We start from the raw sequence: 20,354 nt of genomic DNA on the forward strand, positions 1-20,354 counted from the left end.
TATTCTATCCAGACTTTGGGAAACTGCAGGACAAATGACCTGGTTTCCTCAATAAATAAAACAAAAAGGGAGAAAGAACCTAAGTTTAAAGACACTTTAGAGACACATCAACCAGCTGGAATGTATGGACATTTATAAGACAGTTGGGGAAATGTGAATAATATCTACATTATTGTTAAGTTTTTAAAGTGTGGTATTGATGGTATTGTGGTCATTTTTAAAAGGAGTCCTTTATTTTTTAGAGACTGAAACTGAAGTATTCATGGATGAAATTATATGATGTCTAGGATTTGCTCCAGAATAATCTGGTGGGGTGGCGTGGGTGTGGGGGCCATCCCTAGGAAAATATATCAAGGTCTAGGTGAAACAAGATTGACCATGTGTTCATAATTGTAGAGGCTGGGTGATGGATACATGAGAGTTTAGTATAATATTCTTTCTAGTTTTGAATATGTTTAAAATTTAAAATTTTTCTATAGTTAAAAAGTTAAAAAACTATAACCTATCCAAACTTTATTGGGCATAAGAATGATCTGGGAGGATTGTTTAAAATGCAGATTTTTGGACTTCCACCCTAAGGAAGTCCAGTTGAGTGGGACTGAGGTGAGGCCCAGAAATCTGCATTTGTAGCAAGCACCCAATGTTGAATAACATTGCTTTAGGGGGCAGGAAGCCACTAAATTGTGAGTTTTTGAGTGACGGGAGCAAATTCATGTATTTGAACACACTGACAGCAGAGTGGATGATGAAGCGGAGGGGAGTAGTAGTAATGGGTGTGAGCAAGAGTGGTGGGTTGCAGATAGGCCAGAGGAGACAGTTACAAGAGACACTTAAAAGATGGAATTGGTCAAGCCAGGTGATTAATTGAAGATGAAATATAAAGAACAGTAAATATTTCACAGATTTCTGATTAGGCTACTAAGCAGATGGGTGAGGCTGTTCTTCAAGTAAGTGAACATAGAAGGAGGGATTTTTGTTTCTTTCCTGTTGTATTTTGTTTTGTCCTTTTTTGATAGGACATGGTGAGTGTGATGTGTGGGTGGTTGTGGTGTGTGAAGTGATAAGCAGGGTGAAGCTACACAGCTGTACACTGAGCTACTGGACAAAGAATTGGGGAAGGTTGTTGAACAAGATGGGTATTAAGAGAGGGATTACGGGCCAATTCCTAAACTACTTTAACCCTTGAACCTTCATATTTCTTTTCTTGTATTTCCCCATCTGTGAAACGGAAGTAGAAACAGCCATGGTAGCATAAAATAATCAGCTGTGTGTGTGGCAGCCTTAAGACTGGAAAACAAGGAAGGGACATTGTTTTTTCCTCTTTGCAGAGCTGGTCTTCATGGGTCTCTTGTTTTGTTTTCTTCCCTCTCCCTTCCACTGCACCCCTTCCACTCTCTCGTCTCCTGCAACTCTAGGGTGGAGAGTTCAGAAGAGCCTGTGTATGAGAGCCTAGAAGAATTCCATGTTTTCGTCCTTGCCCACGTGCTTAGGAGGCCCATAGTAGTTGTGGCAGACACCATGCTGAGGGACTCTGGCGGGGAAGGTGAGTCAGTCAGTCCTCACTCTACCCTGAGCAGCCCTATTTGCAGAGCCTTGGGCTAAGCACTGGAAGGAGGGCAGGAAAGGGGTTATATAGACCCTTGGGGAAAAAACAAGGTATAAATTAGAGCAAGGCAAAATTCTCATGAGATTCAGAGTAAAGCAGCTGAGGTTAATTGATGTGGCTTCTTAGGAAAAAATTATTAAACATGGGTTGGAATGAGAGGGGGGCTCAATTGGCAGAGTAGGGTGGAGGGATTTCCCACTAGGCAAGAATATAGCCTTAATAATAATCTCCGTGGTTTCCTGCAGCATTCGCCCCTATTCCCTTTGGGGGAATCTATCTGCCCTTGGAGGTTCCAGCCAGCCAGTGTCACCGCTCCCCTCTGGTGCTCGCCTACGATCAGGCCCACTTTTCTGCACTTGTGTCCATGGAACAGAAGGAGAATGCCAAGGAACAAGGTGCGGAATGCAGTGTGTGTGTCTCTGGTGTCTTTTGGTCTGCTTTATTTTCACTTCGAAAAACTGAAATGAGAGAGAATGTAGGAGGAAAGAATTAAGTGACATGCAAGCTCAGACAGTGCATGTTGATACTGTTTTACTAAGCTATAAGATATACAGAGGTTTTAAAATTAAAAAAAAAAAAAGGTTTGGAGAAAAACACAGCCTGTATTCCCTGCTCTGGAGTAAAGAGCTTATACAGTAAGCTCATAGTACTTTCCAAATGATGCTTTGCGATATTTGTCTTGATAATGACTTTGAATTCCCTGAATCTCCGTTAACTGGCAAGAACATCATGGGTGCTAGCTGACTGGTGGGAAGTCATGGAGATTAGTGGCCTAAATTGTGTGCTGGGTTACAAGGGAAAACCTGCCTGTTAAGTTTTTAAATGCTAAGGTAATTCACATGTTATGAACTGAGAAGTGACTGCAGTTAGAGACCTTTGGTATGGTTCAGCCTCCTTTTCACTGAAGTCAGTCTGTGTTCGGTTGCCTTCCTCTCTCCTCAGAGACTCCTTAATCATGTTTCTTTCCTTCCCAGCTGTGATCCCACTTACAGATTCAGAGCATAAGCTGCTGCCCTTGCACTTTGCTGTGGACCCTGGAAAGGGCTGGGAGTGGGGCAAAGATGACAATGACAATGTCCGATTGGCCAGGTGAGGCAAGCCTAGCCTTTCTATCTGCTTTGTAGCTGCGATCTCTTCCACATACGATATCCGTCTCCCGGGGACTTTTCCTCAGCTCAGAGGCAAAGACAGTCGCATCCTAGTTCCAGCGTCTTTGGGAAGATGGAGAGGAGGGAGACAGATTGGGCACCAGGACTCTTGCAGCTGCCTTTTCTCCCTGTGAAAGACAAGGGAATCCTGGGATCTCCTTACAGTATGAGGAGTGTTCATGCAGAATCCCCAAAACAGTGATCAGAAAATCAAGATGATCAAATCACACTTCTCCCAGCCCAAATAGCTGACCAAAACAGTTTGCTCTGGGCTTTTGCCTTTCTGGAACTTAAACAGCAAGAAAAATATGTTCTCCGCCCCCCTGCCACCTCCCAGAAGTTGGCTTCCTCCTGCCTCCAAACTTCCCATAAGAGCTTATGAATGTAAAAGCTCCTCCCTTACCTCTTAGCCAGTGCCGCCTTCTTTGGGCTCCTAAAACTGAACCCAACTGAGACGGTTTGATTTAAAAACCCAGCGTTTATGGCTTTTTAAATAAGTTCTCACCTAATTTTGAAAAGCTCCTTATGAGTAATACTTACAGCAACAACAATAATAGTGGCTGCTGTTTAGGAAGTATTTCCTGGTTTCCAGACACTGTGCTGGGCCCTTTTCAAATACTGTTTTAATCTTCACAGCAACCTTGCAGGATAGATATTATTATCTATACCCATTATCAACCCCTCCCTGGGTTTCAGGGAGGTTGAAGTGACTTGCTTAAGGTCATAAAACTTAGTAATTGGTGGAGCCCTAATTCAAACTCAACCCTGTCTGAGTTCCCAGCCATGTAGCCCTCTCCTACCCTACCTCCCAAATGGATTACACTGCTCTGCTTTTTAAAGGTCACAGTATTTTGAAATTCTTTTTTTCTCCTTTTCACAGTGTAATCCTGTCCCTGGAGGTCAAATTGCATCTGCTGCATGGCTACATGAATGTGAAGTGGATCCCAGTGTCCTCGGATGCACAGGTGAGGACTTCTCCCACCCCACCCTTGCATGTCCTCATTTTCATGTCAGGGAGAACAAGGAAATCTGGTGGTGGTTCCTTCTGAGTCTCTTCTGAGTAGTGGCTTATGATTCAAGGTTAGGAATAACTAGAAAATATCAGATAAATTCCAAACGACACTTTTTCCTGCCTTTCTACCTGTTAGTGCCCTTTGTTTTCTATATCTTCTCACCAGCCAGGCTCTTCTTTCTGATACTAAAACACATTCTTCAAGAAAAGTTTTCTGAACTTTTTGGTGAACTTGAGATTGTTATTACTTTGTTCCAAGCCCTCTGTACATAGACCTCTGTTTTGGGCACCAGAGGAGACAGAATAGCTTAAAGAGCTCCTGATACAGTAGGTTCTGAGGATGTCATTATTATCCATAGAACAGGAACACAGGAGCAAGGGCCAACTGATGGACTCCAGTGCTGAATGTCTAGAACTTGAGGGGATGCAGAATGGTTAAGACTTGGGGTGGTTATTCAAGACTTCCTTGAGATTAATTTTGAGCAGAATTTGGCATAGAGAAATTTATAATAAAGGCCATTCTAGTGTCTATAGAATATTCTCCCTCCTCACCCAGAGGCCATGTATTTGTATAGTTGTTCATTGTTCTAGAAGAGCAAAATCCAGGCTTCATTTTGGTATCTCCTTATTACAGAAGGGCATCAAATTGCAGGGGGTGAGATAAAAGTTAGATATTAGATACCTCTTTCCCTGGTTCATGGGAGAGCTGATGAGCTGGGGAAGGACAGTGCCCTCCTGGGTGACCCTTCCCCTGTCATGACAGCAACCCTTCTCTGGAACTAGGCAGTCACTCCAAGGAAGGAGTTCATAGGGGTGTTACCACCCCTCTTCCACATGGCTAATTCCTATAGCAGCAGCTGCAGGGAGCCCCGTGAGCCAGATGGATGGGCTGGAGGTTCCTGGGGGCTTCCCTCAACCCAGACCAATGGGATAACTGTCAGTCACATTCTTTTTTTTTTTAATTAAAAAAAATTCTTTTTTATTGAAGTATAGTTGATTTACAATGTGGTGCCAATCTCTGCTCTATAGCAGAGTGACTCAGTTATCCACATATAGACATTCTTTTTTAATATTCTTTTCCATTATGGTTTATCACGGGATACTGAATATAGTTCCCTGTGCTATACAATAGGACCTTGTTGTTTATCCATCCTGTATCTTCAGCCACGTTCTTGTCTCTTCCAGGCTCCCCTGGCCCAGCCTGAGTCCCCGACAGCCTCAGCTGGAGATGAGCCCCGGTCCACTCCTGAGTCTGGGGAATCAGACAAGGAGTCAGTTGGCAGCAGTTCTGCCAGCAATGAGGGCAGCAAGCGGAAAGAGAAGTCAAAACGAGATCGGGAAAAGGACAAGAAAAGAGCAGATTCTGTGGCTAACAAACTGGGCAGCTTTGGCAAAACCTTGGGCAGCAAGCTCAAGAAGAACATGGGAGGCCTGATGCACAGCAAGGGTTCTAAGCCTGGAGGGATGGGAACAGGGTCGGGGGTAAGCAGTGGCACTGAGACACTGGAGAAGAAGAAGAAAAACTCACTGAAGAGTTGGAAGGGTGGCAAGGAGGAGGCAGCTGGGGATGGGCCTGTAACTGAGAAGCCCACATCTGAGTCTGTTGGTAATGGAGGGAGCAAGTATAGCCAGGAGGTGATGCAAAGCCTGAGCATTTTGAGGATTGCAATGCAAGGGGAGGGGAAGTTTATTTTTGTTGGAACCCTGAAGATGGGTCACCGTCACCAATATCAGGAGGAGATGATCCAACGCTACCTTTCTGATGCTGAGGAGAGATTCCTGGCAGAGCAGAAGCAGAAGGAGGCAGAGAGGAAGATCATGAATGGAGGGGTAGGGAGTGGGCCTCCTCCAGCCAAAAAGCCAGAGCCAGATGGCGGGGAGGAGCTGCTGACTGCCCCTCCAGCAGAGTCCAAGGCGGTGGCATTGTCTACTGGCTACCCTGGTGGCTTTACTATCCCTCGGCCTTCTGGGGGTGGAGTCCACTGCCAGGAGCCCCGGAGGCAGATGGCAGGGGGGCCATGTGGGGGGGGCCTGCCACCATATGCCACCTTCCCCAGACAGTGCCCTCCTGGGCGACCCTACCCCCATCAGGACAGCATCCCTTCTCTGGAGCCAGGCAGTCACTCCAAGGATGGAGTTCACAGGGGTGCATTGTTACCACCCCACTTCCGCGTGGCTGATTCCTATAGCAACGGCTACAGAGAGCCCCCTGAGCCAGATGGATGGGCTGGAGGTCCCCGGGGGCTTCCCCCAACCCAGACCAAATGCAAACAACCGAACTGCAGCTTCTATGGACACCCTGAGACAAACAACTTCTGCTCCTGCTGTTACAGGGAAGAACTGAGGAGAAGGGAACGTGAACCGGGTGGGGAGCTGCTGGTGCACAGGTTCTGAATGGGGAAACCTTGGAGGGCAAGGGGGCTAAACAAAGAAAGTTAAGCTTAATTAATTGGCTCATAAGACCCAGCCCCCATGTTGATGGGGCAAATGCAGTAATGTTTGTGTGAGCCTGGCCAGAAACTTTTAAGTGTGTATGCTCTGGAGAGCTGCCAGGCTGGCAAGAGCAGGTCAGGGCTGGATGGTGCCTCAAGGGCTGTACTGGTCCTTTGCCCATCTTGACTTAATGGTACTGAGGAGGTACAAGGGGGGAAAGATGGTAATTCTGTGTCATAACCCCTTGGGTCCATCCCAGGACCTAAGGGAAAGTGTAAGGGAAGATTTGATGTGAGGGGGTGGGGAGGTGGGCAGAAGTCTGGGGGAGGAACTGGCAAAGGAGGTTCTCAGTCAATAAAAGAGAAAACAGACCAAAGTTCTTTTAGGTTGGAAAAAAGCACATGGTGGTGGAGTTGGGAGTGCGGAGGGAAACTGGGAAATTAGTCAAATTTGCTATTGAGTTGAATTAAGGTAGAAATTTAGTGTTGGATAAATTTTTCCTCCTGAAGGATCTGGAAAGACAAGGCAGTAATGTGTGCTTATGGATGCTTATTAGGAGGGGGCTGGCTTAAATCAGTTTAGTGAGATGGGAAAGGGTGGAACTTAAAAGGGGAATCTTCTTCCTCTTGAGTTTGATTTCCTTCTAAACAGCCATCTGTCATCCCTTCTAGTTCGAGAGATTGCCAATTGCCCCCTGTCTTTTTCTCATCCTTTTTGAGGGCTGAGCTAAGAAGGTTGTGATTTTTTTTTTAAGACTTTAATTTTATTAAAAAACAACAACAACAAAAAAAGTTCTCTCTGGGGAAGGCAAGAGAATGATGCGAAGAGCAGCTGTGTGTGTTGAATTTTCTCCAGGTGAATTGGTGCAGAGGTGATCTTTTTTTAACTACTAGCAATAACCACATATTGGGGTTTGAGTGCGCCTTGGGAGGGTGGTGGGAGGAGGACAGACTTTTGGCCAGACTGTTTCAAACAAAACCAAAAACCTAAATAGAGCACTACCATCCTCTGCTGCTGTGTTTCTGTAGAAAGCAACTTATTTTTTGGAATTTTTTTTTTTTTAAAGAAAAGAAACAAAAAGACCCCAGCAAGCAAAAACATTATAAAAAATATTTTTTTTTCCTCCTATTTAAGTGATTCTTTCTCCTTCCTCTCTACTTTTGGAGAATGAACTTAACATCCCGGCTTCTTTTGTTAAGCCATAGCTGACCTTAATCTGTGGTTAGTTTATTAAAATAATAAAAATACTTTGTAAGAAGAGATATTTTTGATAATAGGACTGATGTTGAAACTTGGGGTAGGGGTTAGGGGCAATTTATAAAAAGGTAGAGAAATATATTTTAGTGAACTGTAACCACAGATCACAGATTACTCCCAATGAGCTGATCTGTCTTTGGATTTCCCCCTTCCCCTTCCCCCGCCCCCCAACCCATCCTTTTCCCCAGAGGGTGGGAGTGGGTCTGTGGACACAGTAGGGGGGAGCTCCTTTGCATTTTGCACAAAGCACAAGTCTGGACAGCCTATGCTCTGGCCAGCACCATTTCTAAGAGCTTTAAACTGGAGGACCTATCCTGGGCCAATTTTCCCTTTTCTTTAAATTTTTTTTTTCTGGGGGAAAAAAAAAACTCAACTATGCAATTGTATACACTCCTGGGTGCATATGAGGAAGGGGAATAAGTGTACTTAAGTGTCCAGAGTGTTAATTGGGGCTATTTTTCTGTATTTGGATTTCTCTTTTGAGGTATGTACTCATAAACCATCCTGTGGAATGTAATCCCCACATTTGATCCAAGGCAGACATGGGCTGGGTGTGTGTGTTAGGGGAACTCGTGTTTGGCCTGTGTTGCTTCTGCCCAGTCAGGAAAGTTGTCATCCCATCTCCCCTTTGGTAACAAAGCCAGCCAAGACTGTCCTATGCATTGGAACTGCTCACAATTTAGAAAGTTTCCTTTCTCCTCAACAAACTTGAAAAGTCACCTATTTTCTAAATCTGATTGTTGATTTAATAATTTCCATGGCTGTTAATTCTTAGGCTTTTATTTGAAAACAAACCTGGTGTTAAGGAAGCAATGAGGTCGAAGGAGATAGGTTCCAAAGGAGGGTATGTATATATTTCTGGGCAGGACTGGGACTAGTGTGAGACAAGCACGCCCCTCAGGTTCAAAACTTAAGGAGATACCAGAAACTTAGTAATCAAGATAAATACTGTTTTAATGCAGTATTTTTAAAAATTAATGCAAAAAATCCATGATGAGCAAAATATCAGAATCTTAAAAAAGACAGAATCCAACAGGACTGGGGTTAGAGTGAGGGAAGGAACGCTGAACTGAGCAAGTACGGGTTGAATCCTGTCTTTATTTAAAATTTTGATACTTTATTCATTGTGGATTTTTTTACATTAGTTTTGATTTTCAAAATATACTGTGTTAAAATAGTATCTTGGTTACTGGGTTTTGGGGCACCCCTTAAATTTTGTGCCCAAAGTGAGTGCCTTGCTCACCTTACCCTGTTTCCGGGGTTAGAACAACACTGGTGAGACCACCACCTTATGAACTTCGTCCCCTAACATGCACCCAAACAACAGGTGGCTCAAACTCACACCAAGACTTTGCATAGCTCACCTAGCTTTCCCATAGGCATCCATCTATATCATAGGATTTTGGCCTGGACCAATAGAAATGGAAACAGACCAGGGACTTTCCCAGAGAATAAAACCAGGAAAGTTGATTCTCCACTGGACTGCTGTGTTTGGATTTGATCTCTTATTAGATTCTAGTTAATACTTTTGTTTTTAAAAACTGAGGACAAATGAACAAAAATGGAAACCTTGTGTCATGTTTGCTTTTGTTCTGATTTATAAATGAACCAATCCCAATTGCTTTTGACTTCTTTTCAAATAAAAAAGGTGGAAATTCTGGTGGGTGGCCTAGGGGTGAATATGGTAAAATAGGGCTTTATTTAGGCCCTCTAGCTTTTTCATTAAGAAATAAATTTTTTTTTTAATTTGGGAAGGTAACTATTTATTGACACATTAAAAAAAAAACAACACCCTCTCTATTCTAAAGATGAGGGACCCTGAGTCAATGGATGTTTTCCCATAGGGATGAGTAAAGTTTGTTTTGCTTCATCCTGTGGAATGGGAGGGTGGTGAAAAAATAATGCCTGCAAAATGAAGACAGACTCTGGTTGGTTTATGGTATTTGGAGAGGATGAGGGGGTGGAAGAGGCAAGCTCATGCAATTACTGTGTTGGGGAAAAGGGAGGAGAAGGGTACATGATGTGCGCTCAAAATGAGCCAAATTTCTTGGTTAAGGAGGGTGTGGGTGAAGTGGGGAGGCAGACCCCTCAACCCTAGTTGAGGGATGATATCATCTCTCAGGCTTAAATAAGTGCACCTAGTTCCTTTAATCCAGGCACTGGGGAACCTACTGAGGTTTTTATTGGAGAGGGAAGATTTTTCAGGGCTCTTATTTTTCCCCTTTTGATTTGAGACAGTGCTACCCCTCCACCCTACGTTCTCCATCTCAGCCCTGATGGAGCAAGTATACTATAGGAGAGGCCTCCAAATTCCTCCCTTAATCTATGCTGGTTTTATTGAGAGTTACAAGATTTAACCAAACGTTTTTCCCTCACACTGGATTCTACAACAAAAGTAAAAGATTATATTAAAAGTTTTTTGTTTTTTTTTTTAAAGATTCAGTCTCTTTATGGAGTGCGGATGGTGTTTAACTCAGTGCTGTACAGGGCCTGGAGGGAAGTTCCTTCCCTCTCCTGTTGGCTGTTTCTTCTCAAGTGAAACTAAAGCTCACAGACCAACACAACAGAAATTAGCAATGACTTTTTGTTGTATATTTGGGAATGATACTGAGCTGGAAAGAATGGAGCTGGTTCTGAATGACTTCTGAGAACCTAGCTTTTGCTATTCTTACTACTTTCTAAACAGCCACATGTCCAAGGTTCCAGTCACGTTTTATCTTTCCCAATAAAGGAGGTTCAAAGATAATTGTCCCCAGTTACTCGGACACCTCTGGACTCTGTGTCCTCTTCTTTCTCTAAGGAGTCAGTGCCCCAGACACACAACCACAGGTGAGAAGACAGAATCAGAAGCCCCTTCTCGGCCTGGAATCACCTGCACCCCAGATTTTTCTAATTTCCTCTTCCCTCCAGGCCCTTCAACAACAGATTCAGTGACTCATGTAGGCAGTCTGTCTCTTTCACTTTGTAGATACCTGGTCTGCAAATTACAGGCTGTTTTGCCCCCTGAACTTAAGTTGACTAGCAAAATATCATGACATCCCTCATGGAGACTTTCTCCATGCCACCTCCCTTCACTGGCCACTTGGGTAAGGGGCAGTAGAAAAGAGAAAGGGAAGCTGGCTGACAGTGGCGCAGAGAGGAGCGGGGGGGTGGGGAGGACCTTGGCCTCTTTTCTGTGCTTATAACTGGATCTGTGACTCATCTTGTGAGTCACTCAGCTCCACCTCCTTCCTCTAGCTGCCCCTCCCAGCAGCCTTCACTCCTGGCACAAACCTGCAACCAGACCAGGATTCTGAAAACGGAAAAATCTGATACAGCCCCTTGCCTCTTCACCCTTCCTTTCATCCACTAAACCTCTACTGGGTGTGTGTAGAATGGACAAAGGGGGTCCTCCTGTTACTTAACCCTCAGCTGCTGCCCCCTTTGCATTCCTGGTTAGGTGCTGATCCAAGTCACCCATCTTTTTTCTGCCTCTGACCTTCCACCATTCCCCTGATGTTTTTTCTCTGTATTCCTCTGCTGCTCCTACACCTCAAGTATTAAAGAATAGAATGAGGCTCTTGAATGAAGGGTGGTGGGGAGAAGGAAAGTGGTTAATGGATTTTAAAACTGTGGTACACAGCTCCTCCTATTGCCACAGACCTTGGGAAATATTTTCTTCCCCCCAAGAGATTGAGGCTGATGGAATGCAGGTGGGGGTGGCGGGGCTTGGTAGCTTTTAAGACTTCTAGAATCAGGCTTCTGGGCTACCTTCCTAGCAGGTGTATGCCTCTCTGTTCCAGACTGACTCCCTGCCTCGGAATATCTTCACTATTTCCACAGTTGCAGCCAAGACAGGGAACTTTTAAAGCTGAGGCCGGAAGGGTGTGTGTGCTGTGGGGGGAAGAGAGAGTTGTCACTGGAAAACTGGGGCCCCCACCTAAGAATTGCTGCCTCTGTACAAACTCAAAATCAATAAAACAGCAGCTCATGAATTCATTACTTTGTATTTTATTTTCTGTCTTTTTCATACCTAAAGGTAGATTTTTGCATTCCTACCCCCAGTCACCATCGCCTACAGTTCCTTTACTTCCCTCCTAGTGCCCTCCCCACCCATCTTTGCTTCTTGGGTTGCAAGGGGGAGGGTGGGGGGATGGGACTGTTGCACTTAACAGAGGTTTCCAACCCTTAGCCTTCAAAGTCCTTAACATGAATCATTAACTTGGAGATCTGATGTCTGGGCTGGAGGGAGGGCTCCTGTACCTGGAATGGGCTCTAGTTTCCAGCTGGTTGGTTGGGGGGGTGTGTGTGTGTGTGTGTTGGATTAAGTGGTAAGATCTTTTCCTTGGGCCTCCCACCCCCACCACCAGAACTTGCATGTAAACATACCTGTACCTGTGTCTGTATCCTGCAGATGTTTCAATTTCTCTCCCTACTTTTCCACTGGACCCTTCACATGAGATATGTTTCATGCTCTCTGGAGAAGGATACACAAAAACACTTTAACTCACCTCCCTCCCTAATTCCCTCCCCAGGCAAAAATCCCCTGAGGGCCAATTTCCATTAATAAATTTCTTCTCAACCGCTTCTGTTAGGTCTGTAAGGGGAGGCAGCAAGGAAGTCTGCACTACTTTAACATTCCCCCCACCCCCACCCCCTTTAGGAAGACAAACAAAAACAGCTTCCCAGGGAAGCCATCAGTGAGAGTCTAGGGAAGTGGCCCAATGATTCCAGTTTAATACTTGGCATTACTGCTCCCCTCAAACAGTCTCCAATGCTCATGAACAGGAAGACAATAGGATCTGGGTTTGGGGTAAAGCAGGGAATCTGGGTATTTTCTCACTTCCCCATTTTTTCCTCACCTTTCTTAGGCTCCTCCACTTCCTCTCCACTTTTCCAAAATTGTGTGTATTCTCCTTTAAGGGGCTGGGCATCTCTCCCGCCCTCTCCAGAGTCGACTGAAGTTTCCGAGGAGCCTTCTCTAGCTGGGCTGGACACACCTTTCAAAAGACCCCAAAGCGTGCTCCTTGCACCTCAAATGCTCCTTTCCCTTGAATCTTCCTCCTGCCCCTCTCCCTGACTTCCCTCCTCCCATATACAAGATTCAGCCTCTCCCCAAGGGGCTTGAGCATCCTCGAGGTTTCCCACCCTTGACCGCTCCATCCCCGGATGGAGCCAGAGAAATGTGGTGGGGGGGCCGGGGCCAGAGTTTCAACGTCGCCCCCCAGAAGGAGGAGCCAGAGATGGGGGTAAGGAGAGGAAACGGGCTTGCGCGCGAGGGGGGAGCGTTGGCAAGAGGGTGTGAATGGGAATGGTGTGGAGAAAGAGGGAAGAAAAGGATCTAGAGGAGGAGGAGGGTGTGTCTCATATCAACCTCAGTTGATGGAGCTTGGTCTTTTTTGCAGTCTCAAGTTCATTGTCTCATTATCCATTAACCAGCCCCTCCCTTAACTATCTGCCAACCCCCGGTGCTGAGCTCCCCACAGCCACTGATCTCAGTTTCTCCTGAGTGTCTGAGTGTAGGCCTCCAGAGGTGGTTGCTGAAGTAACCCCAGACCCCAGGATTGGAGAGGCCTAGGGATTAACCCTACACCCTTCGCAGCTCTCTGGACCAAAGTCTGTCCTGGGGAGTGGGATGCCAGAGCCCAGGAGTCATCAGCTTGGCAGCTGCCTGGCCTCTGGATGCCTCCCAGGTAATAATGCCCTTCCAATACTTCTGATCTCCAAAGACTCCCCCAAATTTCATGCTCCTCAGACCTTGTTTCAAACCTCACCAAAGGTACCTCTGTACTCCTCTCCTGGCTCAAAGTGCTTCTGCCTGAGGTTTGCTCTCTTCTCTGTCCAGGGCTGGCTGGGAGCTTGGACCTTGATGGTCCCTCTGTTTTCTTGACCCTGTTACTCCTCTTCTCATTTACTTATTCAATAAATATTTGAGTGCCTACTATGTCCCAGGCACTTTCTAGGCTCTAGAGTAAAAGAATATAAATTCTCTCCTCCTAAGCTTTCATTCTAGTGGGGTTAGGGGAGGATCTTAATCTTCCCTCTTTAGATCCTCCTGCCTGAGAGGAATGGGTGTATACGAGTGTGTGCAACACTGGGAACAGTCATAACCTGGCTTCCCTTCTTGCCCTGCAGGGGAGCAGATCCTAGCATGGGCCCCAGGGGTGAGGAAAGGGCTGGAACCTGAACTGCCTGGAACCCTGATCTGCAGCAACCTGAGGGTCACCTTCCAGCCCTGTGGATGGCAGCGGAGTGAGGTGAGAAGGTTAGGGCAGTGCAAAGGACAACTAGTGGGAAGTGGGTAGGGGAGTCTAGAAGATGTAGACAAACATTACAGGAAGTGAGAAAGTGAGAGTTATGCTTAAGGGCTGTCTTCTGAGAGTATCAGGGATTGTCCATGGGGACCATCTCTAGGGAGGTTAGGGCTGCCAAGGTAGGACAAAGAATGAGACTTCAGATGTCTTTAGCATCAGTTCATGTGCTTCCTCTAGGAGACTCCCCTGAGCAGTGAGTATGATTTTTCCCTGGCCAACATTGGGCGATTAGAGGCTGGTAAGTGTGGGAGTTCGGTGAAGGGGCTCACTGGCGGTGTCGGAACCCCTCCTCATCCTTCCTTTATTTTCAGACGACAGCCTGAGTGGATGGAGTGGGATGGGCTGGAAGAGTTCCTCCTAGAGGGACCCTGATCCATGGCTATACCGCTCTCTAACTCTTGACTTCAGTGAATGGCCTGTCCCGAGTCCAGCTCCTCCGTCCCGGGTTCCTGCTTAAATTTATCCCTGAGGAGATTCTGATTCATGGCCAAGACTTCCGGCTACTCAGAGTTGGTTTCGAGGCTGGAGGACTAGAGCCGCAGGCCTTTCAGGTAAGAGGCCTCCAGCCCAAGGACCCCTCTTCCCCTTAGAACCTTGGCATCCTTTCCCTGGAAATTCCCAATAGTCCCCTGTCTCCCAAGATCCCTCTCATCATTCTCTCTGCTTCTCTCCTCAAGGAGTGACTAAAATGATAGTATAGTGAGAGTAAAGGCCTGAATTCTAGCCCAGCTCTGCCAATTATCAGGAGTGGAACTGCGGCCAAGTTTCTTCCTTTGAAAAACAGGGAGGGCTGCATAAGATTACCCCCAAGATTCCTCCCAGAATTACCATTCTGTCATTCTGTGGGCCTAAATGTGTTCCCCTGACTCCAGTCCCCATGACCTGTGGAAGCTCCCTTCGTTGGGGATTGCCTTCACTTTTCTTCTCTATTGGCGGCAAAGACAGTGGAGCAACACATGAGCCCTATTTCCTTCTTTTCACTTCAGTCTGAGACAAAGGATGGGATGTCCTTTCTTCTACAGGTGACCATGGCCATTGTCCAAGCCAGAGCTCAGAACAGTCAAGCCCAACAGTATGCAGGGATAACCCTGAGCAAGGCTGGTGAGTGTGGGGGCTTTAGGATAAGGAAAGGGTAAAGAGTCTGAAAAAGCAGAAGCTGGCTGAAGATAAAAGAGCTGAGCTGGCTCTGGTTCCTCTTCCTCCTCCTCTGTGCCTCCCTCCTGCCCTAGGCCAGAGTTCTGTTTCCAGAAAACCACCTATTCCCCTCTTGGAGACATCAGAAGACTGGGAGATTGAGCGGAAAAAGCAGGGGGCCAGGGGCTGGAGGGTCAGCACTGTCAACGAGAGGTTCGACGTAGCCACCAGGTGATCCCCCAGTCCACCCAACCCCTGCTGCCCCCTCAATCTTCCCACACTTCTCTGATCTTCTAAAACTAGGACTTCCCACAAACTCCAGCCTCCTAGGACATCCGCAAAGCTATCCCCTTTAACTCCCAGATCTCTAAACTTGAGATCCCTTGGAATGATCCCCTCCTAAGCAGCTTCCTTGTAATAACAGGTTTGCGTTATAATGAGGTCACTGAGCCAAGCTGTGATGTAACTCTCAATTTCACAGCCTCCCCCGTTACTTCTGGGTCCCTAATCGAACTCTGGACAGTGAGGTCAGGAGAGCATTTGGCCACTTCCATCAGGGCCGTGGACCGGTCAGTGTGAGGGTGAGGGTAACGGTTGGGAATTAGAGGGTCGTGGGAGGTTACGGGTCATTGTGGAGGGAGGGGATCCCTGTGAGGTCAGTGTAGGGGCAAGGGTAGGGTGGGGCTAGGAGTTTCTCCCTCAGTGATCCTTCTCTCATCCACGTGAAGCGCCTGTCCTGGCATCACCCTGGGGGTAGTGATCTTCTCCGCTGTGGCGGCTTCTATACAGCCAGTGACCCCAACAAGGAGGATATCAGGTGAGGGGAGGTTTGATGAGAAGAATCAAGCGTTAGATATTCAGGGCAGACACCTTCCCTTACTTTCTGACTCTCTCCCCTCCAGAGTAGTGGAGTCGATGCTCCAGGCTGGGCATTCAGACGTTGTCCTGGTAGACACTATGGATGAGCTCCCCAGTCTTGCAGATGTCCAACTTGCCCACCTGAGGCTGAGGGCCCTCTGCCTGCCTGGTGAGATAAACTTTGACCCCTTACCCCACCTCTAGGTCTGCTGACCCTAACCTGGTTTACCCTTTTGCCTGCTATGGATGAGTACCCTTTCAACCCAATGATTCTTAGTTTTCTACTCAACTCCCATCTCCCACAGACTCACTGATTTCCTGTTTTCTTGACCCCAAGATATTCTTTTTTTTTAACAGCTTTATTGAGATATAATTTATGTATCATAAAATTCACCCTTCACCCATCTTAAGTGTACAATTCAATGCATTTCATTGTATTTACAATGTTGTACAACCATCGCCACAACTTAATTGTAGAAACCTCATAGCCATTTATAGTTACTTCTCATTCCTATACCCAGACCTAAGCAACCACTACCCAACTTATTATTAACCCTTCTTAATTCTGGATCCTGAACTCCCAGTTCTCCTGATCTCTTTGCCCTTCTGACTCCTCTACTCTCTCTCAGATTCATCTGTGGCTGAGGATAAATGGCTCTCAGCTCTGGATGGAACACGATGGTTGGACTACGTCAGGTACTCCCTCTGACTCCTAAATGGTCTTCCATTAACTCTTCTCCTTGGTTCCCCAAGAAGACTGTTATTTGTTGCTCCTTAGAAGGAGAGGGGGCAGGAATTGGGAGTCTGTCTCTATTGTATCCCATGACCCATCATTCCCTTCCTCCAGGCTTGTTGTTCTCCCCTTCTCTTCCTCACCCACCCCTCCAGGTCTTGTCTTCGAAAGGCCAGTGACATCTCAGTCTTAGTGACATCCAGGGTTCGCTCTGTAGTACTTCAAGGTGAGTTTCTTGGGCCAACCCACTCCATTCCTCGCCTTTTTTCTTTACTCACCTGACTGGATTCTGCTCAGGGAGGGAGACCTATAAAGCTTCCTTGTCCCCTCCCAGTGCTAGCATCCTCTCGTTTTGCTAGGAACTACCCATCAGCTCTAACTCATCCTTCAGTGCTACCTCTGCCTCCCCACTAAGCTTGTGGTCCCTAACAGAGGGGTTCTCAGCCCTCTGTTCCTCTCCTTCCATCAGTGGATGGGGATTGGGGTTGGGGTGGGAAGGAAAATGTGGAAGCTGGTTGGACATTTATGATTCTGCTTCCTACATGTGAAGCTGGGTATTTCTATCTCGGTGGAGTGTATGAAGTGAATCACTCAAAGTCTTTGTTTTCTCTTCACTTTTATGTGCCCTCTCAATCCTACCTACCCCAAACTTTCCCCCTCTGTGCTGCTCACTTCCTCTTGCCATGTTTCTTTTTCTCACTCTCTTCTGCCCTAGTTTCTTGGCCTTCCTTCTTTGTCCCTTATCCCTCTTTATCACCCAGAGCGCGGTGATCGTGATTTCAATGGCCTCCTCTCTTCACTCGTCCAGCTGCTTTCAGCCCCTGAAGCCCGAACACTGCTTGGCTTCCAATCACTAGTGCAGCGAGAGTGGGTGGCAGCTGGACATCCTTTCCTGACCCGACTTGGGGGAACTGGGGCCAGTGAAGAGGTGAGAATGTTTGGGGAGGGTACTGGGAGAGTATTATTAAGAAGTACGGGGATGAGAAAAGTAAATAGTAAAAGCCATCAGAGGTGAATTAGGTCCAAAGGGTTCTGAGGTTGGGCTAAGCTTGAAGGGAGACCCAGGTGAGTGAGGGACCACAACCCCCTACCTCAACTGAGATTTTCACTCCCTGACCTCCTTAGTGTCCTCTGTTCCTGTGCCCCTCATCCCCTGTTATTTTGTCATCCTCCCCATTTAGGTCCCCATAACCCCTTCCAACCTCTTAATTTCCCTCTTCTCAGGCCCCAGTGTTTCTCCTCTTCCTTGATTGCGTCTGGCAGCTCCTCCAGCAGTCTCCAGCTGAGTTTGAATTCTCTGAGTTCTTCCTTCTTGCTCTTCATGACAGCGTCAGGGTTCCTGACACCCTTACGTTCTTGAGAGACACTCCCTGGGAGCGTGGAAAGCAGAGTGGACAGGTCAGGGACTTCCATTTTTGACTTGTCTTTTTTTCCCCCCATTAAGAAGAACTCTCTGGGAGTTCCCTGGTGGGCTACTGGTTAGGATTTTGGGCTTTCACTCCTCTGGCCCAGGTTCAATCCCTGGCTGGGGAACTGAGATCCCGCAAGCTGTGCAGTGCGGCCAAAAAAAAAACAAAAAAAAAACCCACTACTCTCTGAAGTTTAGTCTTGATTATGAAAAGTGAGATCTGTGGATGGGAAAGGGGGAGGTTGGTGCTCACTTTCAGGACTGGACTTTCACCCTATATCTGATTCTTAAGAGATGAGAATTTCATGATTTCTCTCTAGACTTGGGAGAAGGATTATATATTTTTGTTTGTTTAACCATCCTTTTCTTGTTTCCTCTATCCAGTTCAACACCTATACACAAGTCTATACTGCGGGGTACTCCCAGACCCCAGCTGGGAACTCTGTTAACCCACAGCTATCTGTCTGGGACTGGGACTTACGCTACAGCAAGGAACAGATACTACAATTCCATAATCTTGGCTATGACCCAGAACACTGCCCAGATTCCTGGCTCCCTAGACAGCAGGTGAGGTGTCTAAAGTTCCTAAATTCTTCTGACTCTCTCACAGGCTCATCCTACTAGATGAGAAGTGAAAAGACACAGTGTCTGAGTTCCTCACTCCTCTTCTGTTAGCTGTCATTTATAGTCCCTGACTGTCCCCAGGAAGACAGAAATCCTACAGTTAACATAAGGCATCTTTTTTGTCCTCCTCATCCTTATTAGTCTTCCTGTCTCACGCAAACATTTTTGTTTCCCTAAAATCAACTTTAATCAGTCCTGAAGCCTAGTCTGAAGGCTAATAAGGAGAGCAGATAAAGAGTTCTCGGGGGGAGGCTTGTAGTTTGATCACACGTGCAGTGTTGAGTGGGTGGCAGCTGGACATTCCTTCCTGACCCAGTTTGGGGAAACTGGGGTCATCAGTTTTCTAGGTTGCCAGTTGATTTCCCTTTCCTCCTTAGCCAAGCTTCATGGTTCCTGGGCCCCCCAGTTCTCTGTGGCTCTTCTCTAGAGGGGCCCTGACCCCCCTGAATCAGCTCTGTCCTTGGCGGGACAGTCCCTCCCTGCTGGCAGTCTCTTCTCGTTGGCTCCCTCGACCTGCTATCTCCTCTGAAAGCCTGGCTGATCAGGAGTGGGGGCTCCCCTCACATTGGGGAGCTTGCCCTTTACCCCCGGGGCTGCTGCTGCCTGGATATCTGGGACCCCAAATCAGGCTCTGGAGACGCTGCTACCTGAGGGGAAGGCCTGAGGTCCAGGTGAGAAGGAAAAACAGGGATTGGGAGTGGGAGAAGGGGCCTGACTGCTGAACCAGAAGTTCTAGGAGAAACCAGATGTTTCCAGGAGCTGGAAGGGGAAAGGGCTGGGGGTCTGGGAAGTGAGGTACCATTCTCGTTGGTATCAAAGTGGATAGGTCTGAGAGTGTGGGGAAACTGCTTGCGACTAATATCAAGTGGAAACTAGGGAGGGGGAAAGAGAATTAAGGATGCCAGGACCAGAGAGCTACAGCTAAAATAATATTCCTCTCTGCCTCTCTTCACCCCCTCCCCAGATGGGACTCTCAGCTCCCACGATCTCTGGCCTTCAGGCTGAGCTAGCCCATCTTCAGGAGTTATTAAGGAAATGGACACCAAGAATATCTCCTGAGGATCACTCCAAGAAAAGAAATCCAAATACCGTTCTCTCCCAGTCCCGTTGAAATTGCTGGCTTTCGCATGGGCAGGGCAGAGGGTGGTCTGGGGTGAGAGAGAGTTTTGTCTAATCCTTCAATTTTTCTTACCTGGTCTTGCTGCCTCAGCTTGCATACACCAGCCCTTAAACAAGCTCACTGACTTGAGTTTCCATTGCAGATGGGTGGTGCTAACCTTATCCAACTCTTACCCTGCCCTGCTTGGTTTAAATAGTTTCTTGTGATTTGAAGAATTAAGAAAAACAAACAAACAAAAACAATCCAGAATAAGATCGCATCCTTTTTTCAGGGCAATGCCATCCCTTTTGGATGGAAATTTTGGATACTGAGCTGGTAAACTGTGAGATCAGAGATACCATATATCAGTGTCAACAAGATGGCCTACAGACCTCCTACTCACCTCCTCTTGCTGCTCCTTTAATTCCGATTTCTACTTTTTCCTTTACAGTTTTATATGGGTATGGGAGACACCCTGTCCCTTCCAATTGTATATTTTTGTCGTGACATTTCTATTTAAGGAGTTCATTAAAGCACAATATTTATACATGCTGCTGGCACTGTTTCTTGTCTCTGAATAAAGGAACCTAGGTAAGAGAGTGGTGGTGGGGGTGGGTGAAGGGGGTGTGACCCAAGAGAGGAAGGTACCGACCATATTATTGCTAAGGAAATAAGGGGATGGGTCAGGGGAGGCTCTGCAGAATTCACAGGCAATTTGGGTTCTCTCTTCCGTGCGGATGGGGCAAAAC

General features: G+C 46.8%; 2 protein-coding genes and 1 long non-coding RNA gene across 4 annotated transcripts in view; 2 read left to right on the forward strand and 1 right to left on the reverse strand.

Annotated features, from left to right (window-relative positions):
* The window catches only part of OTUD7B (OTU deubiquitinase 7B), a 53,740-nt gene extending 44,530 nt beyond the window's left edge, over positions 1-9,210 (forward strand). For both annotated transcript variants that reach the window (XM_061183555.1, XM_061183554.1), the window contains 5 exons: positions 1,416-1,543; positions 1,852-2,001; positions 2,581-2,695; positions 3,635-3,719; positions 4,952-9,210. In XM_061183555.1, coding sequence (XP_061039538.1) covers positions 1,416-1,543; positions 1,852-2,001; positions 2,581-2,695; positions 3,635-3,719; positions 4,952-6,160 — 1,687 coding nt within the window. In that variant the 3' untranslated portion in view covers positions 6,161-9,210. The remainder of the gene's footprint in view (positions 1-1,415; positions 1,544-1,851; positions 2,002-2,580; positions 2,696-3,634; positions 3,720-4,951) is intronic.
* On the reverse strand, positions 2,154-12,455 carry LOC133086857 (uncharacterized). Its single transcript, XR_009700358.1, has 3 exons — positions 12,298-12,455; positions 11,825-11,912; positions 2,154-2,882 (listed from the first exon to the last, which is right to left on the reverse strand). It is a non-coding gene; the product is annotated as an uncharacterized LOC133086857 (long non-coding RNA).
* MTMR11 (myotubularin related protein 11) lies at positions 12,237-20,134 on the forward strand. The gene is given in 18 exon segments (XM_061183556.1): positions 12,237-12,684; positions 13,038-13,128; positions 13,571-13,692; positions 13,927-13,987; positions 14,158-14,300; positions 14,772-14,850; positions 14,979-15,114; positions 15,365-15,452; positions 15,612-15,700; positions 15,786-15,910; positions 16,371-16,437; positions 16,630-16,700; positions 17,236-17,402; positions 17,699-17,872; positions 18,267-18,449; positions 18,884-19,177; positions 19,471-19,602; positions 19,604-20,134. Coding segments are annotated over 18 exon segments (2,148 nt in total). The 5' UTR covers positions 12,237-12,618; the 3' UTR covers positions 19,664-20,134.
* The last annotated feature ends 220 nt before the right edge of the window (positions 20,135-20,354 follow it).

Source organism: Eubalaena glacialis, chromosome 3, assembly GCF_028564815.1.
Source record: "Eubalaena glacialis isolate mEubGla1 chromosome 3, mEubGla1.1.hap2.+ XY, whole genome shotgun sequence".
NCBI lineage: Eukaryota > Metazoa > Chordata > Mammalia > Artiodactyla > Balaenidae > Eubalaena > Eubalaena glacialis.